At 47.9% G+C, this 19,971-nt stretch overlaps 1 protein-coding gene across 1 annotated transcript in view; it reads right to left on the bottom strand.

Moving 5' to 3' along the window:
* Nucleotides 1-15,257, bottom strand: part of LOC140428292 (tumor necrosis factor receptor superfamily member 5-like) — a 52,036-nt gene extending 36,779 nt beyond the window's left edge. The window contains exon 1 of the mRNA XM_072514606.1: nucleotides 14,914-15,257. Within this exon, the coding sequence (XP_072370707.1) occupies nucleotides 14,914-14,961 (48 nt within the window). The 5' untranslated portion in view covers nucleotides 14,962-15,257. The remainder of the gene's footprint in view (nucleotides 1-14,913) is intronic.
* Between the last annotated feature and the right edge of the window lie 4,714 nt (nucleotides 15,258-19,971).

The raw sequence follows: 19,971 nt of genomic DNA, 5'->3' as shown, positions 1-19,971 counted from the left end.
TGATCCCTGAAGACTGAGACGAGCATTTAAAGACCAACTCGGCTCACGCATTGATAAAACAATATAGTTCACTAAAACCAAGGTCACAACTGTGCATTATTGACAACAAAGAAAATAACTTGCACTCAGACAGCACCTTCCACATCTTAAGGAGATCCAAAAGCACTTGACAGTCATTGAGCTACTTCTAAAGCATAGTCACTGTTGGTGACCAGGAAAATGCAGCATCAATCGGCATGCAGCAGGTTCCCAGAAACAAGTCGATATTGTGATTTTAGTGGTGTAGATCGGGGGTTCAATATTGTTCAGGGCTTTACCTGTTCTTCTCTGAGTCATGCCTGAGAGGGTGGACAGGGCCTCAGCTTAAAATCTCATCCAAAACACAGCAACACTCACAACAAAGCACTCCATCGGTCCTGCAATTCCTGAAGTGGGACAAGTTCCAGTACGGGAGTGAAACTTACGCCCATGATATTCTGACTCAGAGGTAAGAGTGCAATGACTGAGTTCAGATTTTGCGCAAAGTAAGACCCCACAAAACAGCATTTCCACAAGTGATTAGTTGAATGGTGTTTTTGGTGATGACAGAAGGCGCTATGGTGCTATGGGATCTTTAACATCACAGCTCTTCAATTGCTGCAGTAATCCATCAGTGGCCACTTTAATTATAAACTCCAACTCATGATGAGAGCGACTTAAATTCACAAACCTCTGACCTAAATTTAATCAACCTGACAATTGAATTCAAAAACCTTCTGCTGTGGACTTTTGAGGGAATGATCAAGACAGGGAAACCACTCGTGAATTCCTGGATTTAAAAAATTCCTATACACTTAGTGCAAAATTAAATACAATTGTGGGCATTTGTATGTTGCTGAGAGACATGCAAAGGATAACTCTAACAGTCAGATTTGAACAGAGTATAATTAAATTTTTTGTTTACGTTCTGTGCTGATTATATTAGTACTGAGGAAATGAACTCTCACTAGCTCAGTCACCCTGTATCAGCATCAGACACTTCCAGATTAGGTACAGAGTAAAAATCCTTCCATACTGCTGAAGAACATTCCTCAGTCCCAGTCTGAGTGTTCCTTACTACATTGGGTGAAATATCTGCATTTCCTATAGAATCACTACAGTGCAGAAGCAGACCATTCGGCCCATCAAGTCTGCACCGACCCTCTGAAAGAGCACCCTACCTAGGCCAACTCCCCCACCATATCCCCATAACCCCACCTAACCTTTGGACACTAAGAGGCAATTTTAGCATGGCCAATCCATCTAACCTGAAAATCTTATAACAGTGGGAGGAAACCGGAGCACCCAGAGGAAACCCACGCAGACACGGAGAGAACGTGCAGACTCTGCACAGTCACCTAAGGCTGGAATTGAACCAAGGTCACTGGTGCTGTGAGGCAGCAGTGCTTAACCACTGTGCCACCTTGGAATTTGATTGCTGGACAATGCTCCTACTACATAAGCTGCATTAAGACCATCAAAACGTGTTTACATCAGATCCCTGCAGCCACAGATTGAGGATATTTACATCCCAGTGTGAGGTGGAGTTAAGCTCAGACTGTCCAGCATTTCACTCTACCCCACCAGATAGGCAAATAAAGGATGATTTCTGGGGCCGCATGGAGTGTGACTGCTAGATTACATACGTTTTTTAAATTTATTTTATGGGATGTGGGTGTCACTGACAAACACCAGCATTTATTGTCCATCCCTAATTGTCCTTAAGCTGAGTGGGTTGCTAGGCCATTTCAGAGGGCATTTAAGAGTCAACCATATTGCTGTGGATCTGGAGTCACACAAAGGCCAGACCAGGTAAGGATGGCAGATTTCCTTCCCTAATAGATGGGTTTTTACAACAATCAGATTATCTTTGAAATTGAATTCAAAGTCCGCCATCTGCCTTGGTGAGATTTGAACCCAGCTCCCCAGAGCAGTAACCTGGGTCTCAAGATTACTAGTCCAGTAATAATACCACTATGCCACCACTTCCCCATGACATCCCTCCCATTTTTCTTTCATGTATGGGAGCGCAACTGGGCCTTCCATGCTGTGACCAGGCCTCTAAGATCGGAAAGTGCACTGCACCCCGAAATACTGTTGATGCTTAGAAAATACAATTGACACATTCGAAATAACATGTAACCCTCTTCGGGTTGTTCAAATGCAGGTGAATGGATTTTCATGGCGTGTTGTGTGCTAGTGCCACCATCAATCTGACAAAATCTATATGTGTGCTTGCTGGCTGTGCTTTGACTAATCTGTCCGTCTGGTTTCCTGAGATACAATTTCTCTCATTTGTTTTCATCCATGTTCGTAACACAGTGTTTTGGCTCATACAAAAGACAAAGCAGAAAAGAAAGTCGCAATGGGGTAACCAGTGATATGACTGGGCTTTTACATTGTACTGTATCTGGCCTGCTAGGGGGTTTCCATGTGAAAACTCCCCTGCAACCTGTGGTTGTACCATTAACTGACATCTGGCTCTCCACCCCCCCCCCCCACCACCACCCCTCCACCGCCCCCCCCCCCCCCCCCAACCACCACCACTGAGGTGGATAAACCGCAGGACACACCCAAGCAGTATTATTTTGTTACCCTTGCCGTAATACCGTGATTTATGCTTAACATAGTCATAAAAGTCTGTGCACAACATGTGAAGAAGGAATTGTCTGAATACTTCTAGTGCTGGCCTTTTCTCCCTTTCCCTAACCCTCAAAGATGTACAAAACACTCTGCGATACGGTGTTGTTGATGCCAATCAGCTTTCTGTACCCCATTCAAGTAATTGCTTTTCAGTGAATCCAGGTATTGAATCTTCAGGGATTGGGGGTAGGGTGGGGGGGGGCGGGGGAGTGGGTGCTCAATGCAGAGGAAGGGCGGGTGTCCAAAGGATAGACTCCACTTTATTTGCCTCCTCCTTACTGTAAAGGTGCTGTGGACCAATTGTTGTGCACCAGCTGTCTCCAACTAAAAAACATTAATCTAGCCACCTGGAGAGAGAAATGACTGGGAGGCATTAAGTAGAGAATAGGTTTTTGGGGGGATTGCTGGCGTGTAGATTTTGGGATCTACATTTGGACGGAGCCACAAGAGGTATGGTGTGCACGTTTGCTGATCATGCCAAATCAAGCATTACAAAGAGTGAGAAAGAATGCAGGAGGTTGCAGGAGGGGCATTGACCATTTAGAACAGGGGTCACAAAGGTGGCAGAGGGAGTGCAATGCAGAAACCTGTAAAGTAGCCTACTTGAAGAAAAAGAACAAATGAGAGGATGTACATTCTAAATATTCTTAAAGAAATAGAGATCCAGGAGGGTGGACACACAGATCTTTCAAGGTGGTAGAAAGAATTCTAGGTTCTATGATGGTAGATCTTGGCACCTTGTTATAAGGAGGATATCAGAACTCTGAAGAGAGTGCAGTGAAGATCAACTAGATTGATTTTGAGAATGACTCAAAGATTGGGGTCTTTATCACTGCAAGAGAGCAGATTATTATGTTAAGAGTTTTCAAACTTATGAAAGGTCTTGACAGAGTGTGATCTGCAGTCTATCCACCACCCTAACTACTTTCTCGTCACCACTGTGCACCATGGTTACATTGAGTATTATGTACAAGATGCACTGCAGCAACCTGCCAATGCTTCTCTGAAAAACATAACAGAACAGGATACTAGTAAATTGCCTGTGGCATTTTCCATGGGTCAGTAGATGAATATAAGTTTCATGTTCAAGATGGTGGTTGATGTGAGAGCCGGACAAAATAAATTTTCTCCACAATACCAGTCTTTGCTCTCTGGGCATGGGGGATACTGAGACGGTCACTTTTACTGTCCGTTCCTAGTTGCTCTGAACGGGTAGGTGTTGGTGGGCTTTCTGCTTGATCTGCTGAACTCTGTGTGGCGTTGGAGCCTGCAATTGCGTGGCAGAATTGAAGGGTAAATGTTGACATATCCGATAAAAAAAACTCCAGAAAAATGTGCCCAAAAATCAAAACATTATATGCTCCAATTAGATGATTTTTGTTGCCATCTTACAGTAAGAAAATCTTGCATTTACATTGCGCCCTTCATTACAACTCACCATCTCAAACAATTAACAGCCAATTAAATACCTTTCTGAAGTGTGGTTTCTGTTGTAATGTCATAAATATGACCGCTACTTTACACAAAGCAAGATCCCACAAACTGCAATCTGCAATGTGATGTGACCAACTAATCTGTTTTTTGTGGTGTTGACTGAGACATAAATATTGGACAGGTTAATGGGTCAATGAAATAGTGCCATGGGATCCTTTAGGGGCTGACAGGGCCTCAATTTAAAATCCCATATAAAAGATTGTACGTCCAGTCCACCGGTGCAGCGCATCCTCAGCATCACAGTGGTGTCTCAGTCAAGGGTTTTGTGCTCAAGTTGTTGGAGTGGGACATGAACTCATAACCGTCTGACTCGTAGGCTACCAACTGAGCCATGATGGACACCTAAGTGAAGGTAGGGGGTGGTGAGGGAGAGGGGAGGGCTGAATCCCCAGAAGAGGCTTTTTACTACGTGATTGTACATAGCAATGAGAACAATTCACCAACATTACTTGTAGACACTCTTGCTGACCACGCCTCCTGGATATGTATAACTTGGTAATCATCCAAACACTCACAGCATTTTCACTGAATGCATCTAAAACACTTTCCCTTGCAGCTTGACTGATTGGCTCTTCAAACATTCAGGCTATCTCCTCAATTTCCCTCTTCCCCTTACAAGCAGTAGCTTGATATCAACTGGATAGCACATCTTGTCTCTGCACCAACATTAGCTCCTGGCCCAGCAATGCCTCAATTTTAAAATTCTCATCCTTGTTTTTAAATCTCTCCAGAGCATCACCATCCCTAGTGCTGTAGGCCTCATCCAGCCCAATAACTCTGAGGTATTTGTGCTCCTTCAACTTGCATTTTCTGAGTATCCTCGATTTTCATTTTTCCGCCATTGACAACCCGTGCCTTCAGCCATCTACATCTGAAGCTCCGGAATTCCTTCCAGAAGCTTCCCTATATTTCGACCTCTCTCTCCTCCATTAAGACACTCATTAAAACCTACCTTTTTGACCAAGCTATTTGTCATCTGTCCTAATGTCTTTGATTCCATGCCAGTTTTCATTTGATTCTGCTCCTATGAAGCACCTTAGGGGTTTTAATTACGTTGTAGGTGCCATATAAATGCAAGTCTGTCTGTGCTCAAATGAAGTGGAGCTAGCATGTATACCTACCTTCCCTGACTTATATCAGTGACAAGAAATGTCTTGTTTCGTCTTTGTTTTTAAAATATGACTTTTGGAACTGACTTTGCATTTATTGCACATTCTGCCTTCCCTCCAGCAAGTACCACTCTGTGGATGCCTGTGGAGACACCACAAGAGGTGTAATCTACACCCACACAATTGTCAGTTGCATTCCTAGATCATTCTCAGTTCTCACAGCTGAAATTCTTATTGTATTGTAAGCACTGCCAAAAAAATTATCATTCCAACATTACAGACACAAAGATTTTAGTGCATAAGTCATCAATCACCTGTGGTTTGCACATGGTTTGCTCTACGTAGACTCAATGGGCCAAATTTTTATCCTTTGATAGAATGGGGAGGGACGGGGACATTAGCATTTGTTGCCCATCCCTAATTTCCCTTGAACTGTGCAGCTTACTGGGCCATTTCAGAGTCAACCACATTACTGTGGATCTGGAGTCATATGTAGGCCAGACAAGGTACGGGTGGCAGATTTCCTTGATTATGGTGAACCAAATTAATTTTTATGACAATTGGTGATAGTTTCATGACATCCTTCCATCATTTTGGAGAGTAGGGCCCCATTGACCTTCACTAGCAGGTGGGGTCTGAAAATCCCAGCCTAGCTTTCAATTCCAGTACCGAGCAGAACAATTGCCTCAAGAGTCTGATGTGAGGTTCACAAATGACATGTCCTACATAGAGGAGTAGGTTTTGAGTGATTTGTGCCTCGATGCTGGGTATGCTGGCTGGAGAGGATGGTTCTGTTGGACTGCTTTCCTTGCCGCCAGATTGGGAAGATCTTGCCAAGGCACCATTACCTTTGTAAGACCTGGGATTCTTAGTAGATTTGATGCTAAATGTGTTCAACAAAATGAACTGATTGTTGAACTACATAGCCAATACATCAAAATAGATTAGATTCTTCAGTTTGAGAGATCCTTACATAGCCAAAGGCGATTGTGAAGACCCTGGGCGCGGCCATCATTTTCAACCCCCGCCACGTGCGGCCCATGGGCACCGCCATTTTGTCCTCTCCAAGATCTTCAGGCGCTGCCATCTTGTCTCCCCCACGGCACATGAGCACCACCAGCGTTCCAGGACCCGTGCCCCCCAGGCACCCCATCATCCGCCACCAGCGATGACCAACCACGACTCGCCTCAGTGACCATCGACCAATCTCGTCCCCACAACCTGGCTACCGCATTGACCAGCGTTAAAATCGATGGACACGTGACCTCTTGCCTGCTGGACTCCGTAAGCACCGAAAGCTTCCTCCATCCAGATACAGTAAGGTGCTGCTCCCTCGCGGTACACCCCGCCAATCAAAGAATCTCCCTGGCCTCCGGATCCCATTCCGTGGTGATCCGGAGGTACTATACGGTCACACTCACGGTCCAAGGCATAGAATTCAGCGGCTTCCGCTTCCATGTCCTCCCTAATCTCTGCGCTGCCCTTCTTCTCGGCCTGGACTTCCAGTGTAACCTCCAGAGCCTAACTCTGAAATTCGGCGGGCCCCTACCAGCCCTTACTGTGTGTGGCCTCGCGACCCTAAAGGTCGATCCACCTTCCCTCTTCGTAAATCTAACCCCGGATTGCAACCCGTCGGTACCAGGAGCAGACGGTACAGCACCCAGGACAGGACCTTCATCAGGTCCGAGGTCTAGCGGCTGCTTCGGGAAGGCATCATTGAGGCCAGCAACAGTCCCTGGAGAGCCCAAGTGGTAGTAGTTAAAACTGAGGAGAAACACAGAATGGTCGTGGACTGCAGCCAGACCATCAACCGGTACACGCAGCTCGACGCGTACCCCCTCCCACGCATATCTGACATGGTTAACCAGATTGCACAGTACCGGGTCTTCTCAACGGTAGACCTCAAATCCGCCTACCACCAGCTCCCCATCCGTAAAGCAGACCGTCCATACACTGCCTTCGAGGCAGACGGTCGCCTCTATCACTTCCTCAGAGTTCCCTTCGGCGTCACCAATGGGGTCTCGGTCTTCCAAAGGGAGATGGACCGAACGGTCGACCGGTACGGTTTGTGGGCCACCTTTCCATACCTAGACAACGTCACCATCTGCGGCCATGATCAGCAGGACCACAATGCCAACCTTGCCAAATTTCTCCACACCGCCACTCACCTAAACCTCACCTACAACAAGGAGAAGTGCGTGTTCAGCACGAACCGTTTAGCCATCCTCGGCTATGTGGTCCAGAACGGAGTTCTGGGGCCCGATCCCCCTCATGGAGCATCCCCTCCCCCACTGCCCCAAGGCCCTCAAACACTGCCTGGGGTTCTTTTCATACTACGCCCAGGGGGTCCCAAACTATGCGGACAAGGCCCGCCCACTCATACAGTCCACCCATTTTCCCCTGACGGCCGAGGCTCAACAGGCCTTCGCCCGTATCAGAGCCGATATCGCCAAGGCCGGGATGCACGCAGTAGACGAGATGCTGCCCTGTCAAGTGGAGAGTGTCGCCCTAGCCGCCACCCTCAATCAGGCAGGCAGACCCGTGGCATTCTTTTCCCGCACCCTTCGTACCTCAGAAATTCGGCACTCATCCGTCGAAAAAGAGGCCCAAGCTATCGTTGAAGCTGTGCGGCATTGGAGGCATTACCTGGCCGGCAGGAGATTCACTCTCCTCACTGACCAACGGTCGGTAGCCTTCATGTTCAATAACACACAGCGGAGCAAGATCAAGAATGATAAGATCTTGAGGTGGAGGATCGAGCTCTCCAGCTACAATTACGAGATTTTGTATCGCCCCAGCAAGCTCAACGAGCTCTCTTTCCCGAGGTACATGTGCCAGCGCACAGGTAGACCGACTTTGGGCCCTGCACGACAGCCTTTGTCACCCAGGAGTCACACGGTTGTACCATTTTATAAAGGCCCCAATCTGCCCTACTCCGTCGAGGAAGTACGGACAATCACCAGGGACTGCCAGGTCTGTGCGGAGTGCAAGCCACACTTCTACCAGCCAGACCGTGCGTGCCTGGTGAAGGCCTCCCGCCCCTTTGAGCGCCTCAGAGTGGATTTCAAAGGGCCCCTCCCCTCTACCGACCGTAACACGTATTTTCTCAGTGTGGTCGATGAGTACTCCAGATTCCCCTTCACCATCCCATGCCCCGTCTGCCACCGTCATCAAAGCCCTCAACACAATCTTCGCTCTGTTTGGTTTCCCCGCCTACATCCACAGTGACAGGGGATCCTCATTCATGAGCGATGAGCTGCGTCAGTTCCTGCTCAGCAGGGGTATCGCCTCCAGCAGGACGACAAGCTATAACCCCCAGGGAAACGGACAGGTAGAGAGGGAGAATGGGACGCTATGGAGGGCCGTCCAACTGGCCCTACGGTCCAGGAACCTCCCGGCCTCCCGCTGGCAGGAGGTCCTCCCTGATGCCCTACACTCCATTCGGTCACTACTGTGCACCGCCACTAACAACACATCCTATGAACGTCTCCTTGCCTTCCCCAGGAAGTCCACATCCAGGGTGTCGCTCCCGACTTGGCTCGCAGTTCCAGGACCCGTCCTGCTCCGTAGGCACGTCCGAATCCACAAGGCGGACCCGTTGGTGGAGAGGGTGCAATTGCTCCATGCGAATCCCCAGTATGCCTACATGGCGTACCCCGACTGCCGCCAGGATTCTGTCGCCCTCAGGGACCTGGCACCAGCAGGTTCCCCACACACATACACCCCTCCGGCCTGGCACTCCCAGCAGCAAAAGTTGTTCATGTAAAATTCAGTTGTATATAATTCTCCACCACCCCTGCCGGACTCAATTTTAACAGGGGGTGAATATGGTAAACCACTGTTGCACCCATATTAAGTGATGTATGGTAGGACCTTACTACAGGTACGACGGTAGTCCCTACCTGCTGGCTCCACCCAGTAGGCGGAGTATAAATATGTGTCTCCTCCGTGCAGCAGCCATTTCGCCAGCTGCTGTGGGAGGCCACACATCTTAGAGCAATAAAGCCTCAGTTGTATTCAACTCTCGTCTTTGTTCAATTGATTGTGCATCAGGAGATGGGAAGGTTTCAGAGATATACTGGGAATTGTTAGAGTGGGAAGGGGCCCCTATCAGAAAGATGAAGAGGAAGTGGGAAGAGGAGCTAGGAGGGGAGCTGGAAACTGAACCGTGGTAAAAAGCCTTGAAATGGGTAACTGCATCCTCGTCCTGTGCTAGACTTAGCTTGATTCAGTTCCAGGTAGTCCACAGGGCCCATATAACAGTAGCCCGGATGAGTACGTTCTTCGAGGAGGTGGAAGACAGATGTGGATGGTGTGGGGGTAGCCCGGTAACCATGTTCACATGTTTTGGGCATATCCGAAACTGGGGGAATTGTGGCAGGAATTTGCAGATGTTATGTCAGAAGTCCTGGAAGGTAGGTTAACTCCGAGTCCAAAATTGGCAATATTTGGGATGTCGGAGGATCCGGGGGCAAAGCGGGGGAGGGAGGCCAATATCCTGGCCTTCTCCTCCCTGGTGACCCGGAGATACAAGTCCATTGTGTTTTCAAGGAATCACTTTCCAGAATGGTTACAGCACATATCCAATTTCCTTTCAAAAGCCACCATGGAATCTACCTCCACCACATTTTCAGGCAGTTCATTCCAGATGCTAACCTTTCATTGCATAAAATGTTTTCCCTCATTTTGATTCTTGTACCAATCACCTTTAACCTGCACCTTCCGATTATCTATTCTTCCACCAATTGGAACAGTTTCTCCCAATATAGTAAAGTAAAGTAGTCATAGACCCATGCTTTCTCCATTGAGTGGGAGAGCTGACTGGCAGTGATTTAACCTGAGGATCACCACACCTCAGCCGAGGGGCAAGATTGAGAAGGTAAGGTTCATGAATAACCTCAGCCGATATGGAAATTGAACCCAGGCTGTTGGCCTCGCTCCACATCATGAACCAGCTGTCCAGCTAACTGAGCTAAACCAACCCCAATATACTCTGTATTTTGAACACATAATTCATTTTCCATGCATACGTACACACTAATGAAAAGATTTGCTTTTATATGTCGCCTTTCACAACTACAAACATCCCAAAACGCTTTAAATGCAATGAAGGACTCTTGAAGTGTAGTCTCTGTTGCAAAGTAAGAAATGTGGATGTTAATCCGCATGCAGCAAGCTCCCACAAACAACAACGTGGTAATGGACAGATAGTCTGTTCTTGTGATTGAGGGAGACATATTAGCCAGATCACCAGGGGAATAACTCCCTGCTATTCTTTGAACTAGTACCATAAGATTGTTAATGTCTGTTTAGCACAGGGCTAAATCGCTGGCTTTGAAAGCAGACCAAGGTAGGCCAGCAGCACGGTTCAATTCCCGTACCAGCCTCCCCGAACAGGTGCCGGAATGTGGCCACTAGGGGCTATTCACAGTAACTTCATTTGAAGCTATTTTCATTTCATAATGCCAACCTGGGTGACAGACAAGGCCCCAGTCTAATGGGTAACCAAAAGACAGCACCTCCAACAATGCTGCTCTACCTCATTACACTGCAAGAACATTTGAGTCCTGTACTGGCACTTAAACCCACAAAGTTAAGACTCAGAAGCGAAGTGCTATCAACTGAACCATCACTAACACTTAGTAATATGCCCAAACCTTGATCCTCTCTGCAAAAAATAACCTCACATTCCCTTGCACTCACATGATATACATTTTAAATTTGCTTTGCATTCGCATTTGCATTTTCATTAGCATTTGCATTTTCTTGTATCATGCTCTGACTAATGCTCTGGAGAGGGTGCAGAGGAGGTTTACCAGGATGTTGCTTGGTCTGGAGGATGTTAGCTATGCGGAGAGGCTGAATAGACTCAGATTGTTTTCATTGGAACGGCAGAGGTTGAGGGGTGATCTGATAGAGGTCTACAAGATTATGAGGGGCATGGATAGAGTGGATGGGCAGGCACTCTTTCCCAGGATGGAGGGGTCAGTCACCAGGAGGCATAGGTTTAAGGTCTATGGGGCAAAGTTTAGAGGAGATGTACGAGACAGGTTTTTTACACAGAGGGTGATGAGTGCCTGGAACGCATTGCCAGATGAGGTTGTGGAAGCAGATACATTAATGGCATTCAAAAGGCATCTTGACAAATACATGGATAGGATGGACACAGAGGGATACGACATAAGGAAATGCTGAGGGTTTTGGCCAAGTTTAGTATCATGACCGGTTCAGGCTTGGAGGGCCGAAGGGCCTGTTCCTGTGTATTGTTCTTTGTTCTAATACCAATTACTAAATGTCCAGGTACCTATGTTCGACAGAGAGATGGGCAATTCTGAGGCTTATTATAAACTTCACTTTTGTAAGTAAATGTTACCTGTTCCTCCCAATCGCACAGTAACCATATTATACACTCCTCACCAAACTTGAACAATCATCACATTTTTAGACACAAATCCTCAATAGGTTGAAAAGAAGAATAGAAAGCATTATTTTAATATTTCCTGTTTGTTTAATCTAAGTAGATTCAGTAGTGACTTTCATCACAGCACTGGAACAGAAGTAGGCCATTTAACCCCTCTTGTCTGTAATGCCACCATGCAATCAGAGAATCAGAGAATCCCTACAGTGCAGAAGGAAGCTATTCGGTCCATCGAGTCTGCATTGACCCTCTGAAAGAGTACCCTACCCAGACCCACTCCCCTGCTTTATCCCCGTAGCCCCACCTAACCTCTTGGACATTAAGGGGCAATTTATCATGGCCAATTCACCTGGCGTACACATCTTTGGACTGTGGGAGGAAACCGAGGCACCCGGAGGAAACCCATGCAGTCATGGGGAGAACATGCAAGCTCCACACAGTCACCCAAGGTCGGAAATGAACCCGTGTCCCTGGCGCTGTGAGGTACCAGTGGTAACAACTGTGCCACCATGCCACCATGAAATCTTCAATCTCACTTCATATACCTACCTCCACCTTGAATCCTTCAGTCGTAGTAGGTTCCATCTCCTCAGTAAGTTCAAACAGTACCTCTGTTGTGTGTTGTCTATAACAGGCATTTTCAAAGTCGGGGTCGCTACCAGTGGGTGGGTCGTGGGCATGTGTCTGGAGGGTTGCGGAGCCATCCGTCGTGGCTCTCCCGATTGAGCAAATACGCGCGCAACAGCCGCAGCAGTCAGTTTTTAACAATGCCGGCTGAGAACGGCTTTCAAAAAGGTCGTGACCATATTAAAAAAATGCGGCCGCACTGCGCGTGCGTGCTCACTCATCAGTGCGCATGCGCCGGCTTGGGTCACGAAGGTTAGCCAGCGTGGGTCCCGAAGGTCGGCCGGCGGTGTGTCCCGAAGGTCTGCCGGCGTTGGTCCCGAAGTTTGGCCAGCGGTGGGTCCCGAAGATCAGCCGGCGTGGGTCCCGAAGGTCGGCTGGCGGTGGGTCCCGAAGGTCGGCCGGCGTGGGTTCCGAAGGTTGGCCGGCGGTGGATCCCGAAGGTTGGCCGGCGTGGGTCCCGAAGGTCGGCCGGCGTGGGTTCCGAAGGTCGGCCGGCGGTGGGTCCCGAAGGTCGGCCGGCGTGGGTTCCGAAGGTCGGCCGGCGGTGGATCCCGAAGGTTGGCCGGCGTGGGTCCCGAAGGTTGGCCAGCGTGGGTCCCGAAGGTCGGCCGGTGGTGGGTTCCGAAGGTCGGCTGGAGTGGGTCCCGAAGGTCGGCCGGTGTGGGTCCTTAAGGTCAGCCGGCGGTGGGTCCGAAGGTCTGCCGGCGTGGGTCCCGAAGGTCAGCCGGCACGGGTCCCGAAGGTCGACCAGCGTGGACCACGAAGGTAGGCCGGTGAAGGTCGGCCGGCGTGGGTCCCGAAGGTCGGCTGGAATGGGTCCCGAAGGTCGGCCGGTGTGAGTACCGAAGGTCGGCCGGCGTGGGTCCCGAAGGTCGGCCAGCGTGGGTCCCGAAGGTCGGCCGGAGTGGGTCCCGAAGGTCGGCCGGTGTGAGTCCCGATGGTCGGCCGGCGATGACCATGAAGGTCGGCTGGCATGGACCACGAAGGTCGGCCGGCGTGGACCACGAAGGTCGGCCGGCGTGGGTCCCGAAGGTCGGCCAGAATGAGTCCCGAAGGTCAGCCGGCGTGGGCCACGAAGGTCGGCCGGCGTGGGTCGCGAAGGTCGGCCGGCGTGGGTCGCGAAGGTCGGCCGGTTGGTAAAAATGGGCCCCAGGAAAATAAGTTTGAAAAACACTGGTCTATAATGTCTATTATCATCAATTGCTATTTGCTGAAGAGAGTCCCACACTTCTAGCACCATCTGTATGTCAAATTGTTCCCTAATTTCACTCCTAAAAGGTCTGGTTCTAAATCTTTAAACAATGTCCCTTAGTCTTAGACTCCCCAACCAGGGAAAATAGTTTATCTCTACCTAGCCCATTTGTTCCCCTCAATATCCTGGAAGGAATTTGAATATATACCTGGGAAGAAAAGATGCGGAGTACTAAAGGGAAATTTGTATAGCTCTATCAAAGAGTCAGCACAAGACCAATGGGCCAAATGGCCTTCTGCTTTGAAATGGAACTCTATTATGCTGTAAGCTGTACACTACTTCGCCAATTCAGCAAAGGACCAACCCTCATGGACAACACATAAAAGAATATTGTTTACTCACCGAGGAGATGGAACCTCATTTATCATTGCTATTAAATGTCAGCACTTGGGCTGTAATGCAATAAACAGTAACTTCTAGTCTTCCCCCAGCTTCGATCCAAGAGGCTACATGACGTAGAAAATTGCGCCTGAAACTTCTGCGGCCCTCGGGGTTATCTCCTCGATGCCAGTGGAACACAGGCACAGAGCAATGTATGCATTATCTTGGGACATCAACACCAAATTACATCGGGTTTACAGTACAGCTCAGCTCAACTGGTCCACGTCCGTGTTTATGCTCTGCTATCTCATCTTATCAACATGCAGCTTCTACTAATTTCCCCTTTGTGCACTTTTCATCGAATTTGGCCCATCGAGTCTGCACCAGCTCTTGGAAAGAGCACCCTATCCCCACATCCAGTAACCCCACCTAACACTAAGGGCAATTTTGGACACTAAGGGCAATTTATCATGGCCAATCCACCTAACCTGCACATCTTTGGACTGCGGGATGAAACGGGAGCACCCGGAGGAAACCCACGCACACACGGGGAGGATGTGCAGACTCTGCGCAGACAGTGACCCAAGCCGGAATCGAACCTGGGACCCTGGAGCTGTGAAGCAATTGTGCTATCCACAATGCTACCGTGCTGGGTCTCCCTGGCCTCAACCACACCATGTGATAGCGAGTTTTATATTCTCACCACATTAAACACAATAATTTCATTACTGATAGAAACAGTGAGTAACAATCGTCAGCGAGTGAAGTCGTCGTCGTCGTCGTCGTCCCCCCCCCGCCCCCCGCAATTTCCCCTGGAGACCCAACTGAAAACAGCGACCAAAGCACTGAGAAAATATCAGTTCGCATGGTCCCCCACCAAATCTTTTGTCATCTCCAACTGCTCCCTGACGGCACGTAGAAATAAATTAGAATTATTTTCGTAAAAATACGTTAATTTAAAGGGAAACTGTAACTCCATTGCAAAAGTTCTCTCGGCATTTGAAACAAACTTTCGCCTCACTGAAACTTACCTGAAACAGACACAAAACACAGCAAACCAGGCGACGTGGGCTCAACATTTTGTCCACAGCTTGCGCCAGATGTTCCCTCTTTGTTTTATTGTTCCGAATGATTTTCACGATCCCGAGTGGATGCTTGACTTTTTCCCTCTGAACTTAACAATGAATTCCTTTGTCCAAAGCGATAGCTTTTATTGCAAATGCAGTGCGATCGAATAGAGAGGAGAGAATTTATACACTGAGACCTGCGCCTTTCTCCCCTCCCCTTTCGCGGTATTTTCCGAGGGAGTTTCCAGTTGCGATCCCATCTCATCACAGTTTCACTGTTTTGCTTGTATGTGTGTGGCTATTGTCAGTGCCGTTATTCCCAGCAAATTAAAATTACATCACCTTTTTCTTTTAAAAATCAGAAATTAAATTCAGACGAGACAAAACCGTTCATTTATTTACACTTGCGTTTAAACTCGTGAACCTGACGCCGTCCGACTTCGGGCGCAAGAATCTAAATTCACAAGACCCCCCACAGTTTGAAATGAAAGACTACCCCCCCACCCCCCAGGAATGGCGCAAGGGTGAGGTGTCCGGACAAATACCCAGTTTAATGTTGAACATTGTGTATGTTCGGTCTATCAACCTCTTCAGTCTTTGAGTATTGAGGGTAGGCGAGTTGGATTATTGAGCGTCGACATTGGCAACGTTGGTGGTCGTTGGAAAAATGTTGCTTTATTGATTGTGCCCCCCCCCCCTCCACAACACACACCCCATGGCATAAAGTTAAACATAATATTAAAACCAATTTCATGAGCATGCCATGACCTCAGTGCCTCATCACCAGGAAAATCGCCATGATTCCCACACTAAGGTTTCAACAAGACTGAAGGCTCCCAAGGTCAGTCCTACATAAGTAGGGAATTATGGGCGGGATTCTGTGATCCTGAGGCTAAGTGTTGACGTGTCGGAAACGCCGTCGCGTTTCTCGACGGCTTCAACACGGCCTCAGGATCAGCAATTCTGGCCCCATCGGGCCCAGCACGGCATTGGAGCGATCCAGGCCGCTCCAGCTGCTGATTCTGGCGTGAACTGGGTGCTGCGGGGTCCGTGCATGCGCAGTGGCTCCCTTCTCCACGTCGGCGCCGACACAACATGGCACAGGGCAACAGGGGCCAGCGCGGAATAATAATAATAATCGCTTATTGTCACAAGTAGGCTTCAATGAAGTGACTGTGAAAAGCCCCTAGTCGCCACATTCCGGCGCCTGTTCGGGGAGGCTGGTACGGGAATTGAACCCGCGCTGCTGGCATTGTTCTGCATTACAAGCCAACTGTGCTAAACCAGCCCCTTGGGCCCTCCCCAAAGGACGCCCCCAGCCAGAGAGGCCGGCCCGCCGATCGGTGGGCCCCAATAGCGGGCCAGGCTGCATCGGAGGCCCCCCCCCGGGGTCGGATCCCCCCCACAGGCCACCCCCGAACCCTTCCACACCGAGATCCGGGCTGAGAGAATCCCGCCCCATGTGTGGAGGATGCCACAGCATTGCCCCATTTCACTCTCTCCCCTCCCCCCCCCCCCCCCCCCACCCCAAGAGCTCCCCAACCTCACAATCCTCCCAGGATTCTCAGGTACCTACCTGCTGCCATAGCTTAAGGCAGCATGATGTGATTTATCACCTTTTGCACTTTTAGATAGCACTTGGATTCCCAGTGGATTAACAGTCCTCCATCTAAGATGTAACAACATTCTGTTTTATGGAGATTTCACACTGCAGCATATCTCAGTATTAAAGTTATATATCAGGTGCAAAACTGTCCATTAGGTGTGGGTAAATGTCCTGCAAGGCAATAAAGAAAATCTTGTTACTGGTTACAATGCTGACTAACCCACCCACATGAGCAAATTTATACTATTAGAAGATCAGATCCTGAGGGGATTTGACAGGGTGGATGCTGAAATGATGTTTCATCCTTGTGGGAGAGACTGGAACTAGGGGACTCTATTTAAGGGGTCTCCCATTTCAGGCGGATATGGGAAGATCTTTTTCCTGAGGGTTGTGAGTCTTTGGAACTCTTCCCCAGAGAAGGGTGGAGGCAGAGTCAATGAATATCTATAAGGCAGAGGTAGATGGATTCTTCACTAACAAGGGAGTCAAAGGTTAGCAGGGGTTGTGGTTACAATCAGAGCAGCCATGATCTTACTGAATGGCAGAGCTGGCTCGAGGGGCAAAATGGTCGACTCCTGCTCCTAATGTGTATGTTCGTAAATTCTAATACTTCATCGAAAGAAAACACCTGTCTGTAGCCTCACCTATAGTAACATTCACCCTCCCTTCCACAAATACTAAGAAAATGCCTGATCAAGCTCTCAGCTCCCCATGCAGCCTCCTCCTTCAACATTGACACATGTTCAGTTTGCTTATCATCTTCACAGTCCCGCTAGGATTGCACCTGTATAAAATTAAAATAGCAGAGATCCGTGTGTGTGTCTCCTAGTTAATACGCTGCCCACATCCAAACACAACAGCAATAATGTATGTTTTAAAACATTCTCAGGATATGGATATCACTGGCAAGATGACTATTTATTGTCCACTGTAATTGCCCTTGAGAAAGTGGGCCTTCTTCTTTTGACAGCTGCAGTCTGTAGGGTGAGCACTCTCAAGGTGCTGCTCGGTAGAATTCCAGGATTTTAACTCAGCCACAATGCCAAATGGTTTTCATGAAGAAACTCTTGGCAACTATGCTTAGCTACAAATGGATGTAAAATTACAGTTTCTACATTCTTATAACTTGAACTGATCACAGCTCCATCTCACTGCTGGTTGCAAATCAGTATTAGCTTCTATAATGTCATCTCCCAATTTTTTTATCACCTATATATAATGCATTCTGCATAGTATTGTCCTCAATCTCTTTAAATCACCATGAGTAATGCTCTGACTCTGACTCACCATGAGTAATGCTATAGAATCCTAGAAGGAAAAAAAGTTTGCACCAGTATTCTTATTTCCCAATGTTACTGGTGTTCAATTTTGAAGTACACAAGACCAGTACAGATCACTGTTCTTTTTTTCCCCGTTTTACTGTTTTTTTCCTTCTGGGATATCTTGTTCATCTTCTTGCACAGTCCCTCAGGATTGGGGATGATTTGTTTCCACTCCAGTTCAATAGGTTTTGAGGTGTCTGATCAGTCCAATACGCGATTTGCAGACTCAGCCACATGTGGGGAAGCTGATGCTTGAAGAGTTGGGTAGTGGGTTTGTTTGGAAGTGTTTGGGATCCCTCTTATGTCTCAAGTTCTCCCCTTCACGTTTCGATGTGTTTAGGAGTCTTACTGGCAGAGCCTTCTCCATTTTGGTCGATCACAAGCTGGGGTTTTCCATGAGCCTGTGGATATGTTTGGCCTCTTCAGGGATGATTTGAGGGCATCCTGAAAGCATTTCTACTGTCTTTCTGAGGGTCTGCTGCCTCGGCTGAGTTCTGTTACTTCAGGTGTCTGGTGTCAGGTACATGAATAGAGCATCCTGTCCAATGGAGCTGCAGAATATCCACCAGTTATATGTACCAATCCATTTTAAAGTGGTATAACACTCCCTAACATGAATACACTTATCAATAAAACCTTACATATGGGACACACCCTTTGTCCATAAAGTACTTCACTGTATCGTGATTTTGGTCACTTTTGTGTTAACATTTGCCAGGCGCTCTAGAGGGGCAGTATGCACTCCTGCTCCTATTTCTTGTTGTGAATTTCTTGTTCAGCTATTTGTGGCTAATTGTCATCATCTAAACAGAACCAGTTAAAATAGGACACAGTTTAACAGAGGTATGAGATATCAAGATAGTAAGATATAAGACCTTCCAAATCCATGACCACCACCATCTAGAAGGTCAAGGCAGCAGATAACTGGGAATCCCACCACTTAGGCATTCCCCTCCAAGTCAGCCACCACCCTGACTTGGAAATATATCACTGTTGCTTCACTGTAGCTGGGTCATAATCCTGGAATTCCCTCCCTAACAGCACTGTGGGTGTATCAACACCACATGGACTGCAGTGGTTCAAGAAGGCAGCTCACCTTCTTAAGGGCAACTAGAGATGGCCTAGCCAGTGAAGCCCACATCCTGTTCAATTCCTGTACCGGCTGAGGTTATTCATTCATTTGGGGCAGCATAGTGGCACAATGGTTAGCACTGCTACCTCACAGCTCCAGGGACCCGGGTTCGATTCTCATCTCGGCTGACTGTACGTGTGGAGTTTGCACATTCTCCCCATATCTGTGTGGGTTTCCTCTGGGTGCTCCGGTTTCCTCCCACAGGCCAAAGATGTGCAGGTTAGGTGGATTGGTCATGTTAAATTGCCTCTTAGGGTAAGGTTGCAGGAATGGGGGGATTGGGCCTGTGTAGGGTGGTTTTTCGAAGGGTCAATGCAGACCTGATGGGCCAAATGGCCTCTTTCTATAGGGATTCTATGTTCTATTCTCAACCTTGCCCCTTCGCCTGAGGTGTGATGACCCTCAGGTTAAATCACTACCAGTCAGCTCTCCCCCTCAAAGGGGAAAGCAGCCTGTGGTCATCTGGGACTATAACAGCTTACTTTACATCCTGTAATAATAAATTTTAAAAATGTAAATAGATACAAATATTTCAGATGGGCTGAAGTACCAGTTGAAGGTTTGATTTCAGCAAAAATATATGTCAGAACTTCAATGATCAAAAAAAAGTTGCAGTAAAATGCCGAAGTATAAGTAGAAAATACAGGAAATACTCAGCAGGTCTGGCAGCATTTATAGAGAGAAACGGAATTAACACTTCAGGTCGTGACCTTGCATCAGAACCCAGTGCAGTAAAAAATACCTGTTAAGTTAGGTGCATACATAAAAAATAGTGAGAATGTATAATTTACAAGTCAGACGTGGCATATTTGCAACTTGGAAATTAATTCGGATTTACAGACATAAATTGTCACAATCCACTTCTATTCACAGTGATCTGGAGAAATAGTTCCTTTCAAGCCTGAACAATCCCATTTCTTCCTGTATCTGCAGCAATTTACTGGATGCATATAATCCGTGTA

The sequence above is a fragment of the Scyliorhinus torazame genome, chromosome 8 (assembly GCF_047496885.1).
Source record: "Scyliorhinus torazame isolate Kashiwa2021f chromosome 8, sScyTor2.1, whole genome shotgun sequence".
Classification (NCBI taxonomy): domain Eukaryota; kingdom Metazoa; phylum Chordata; class Chondrichthyes; order Carcharhiniformes; family Scyliorhinidae; genus Scyliorhinus; species Scyliorhinus torazame.
This window is presented reverse-complemented; position numbering and strand designations above follow the sequence as displayed.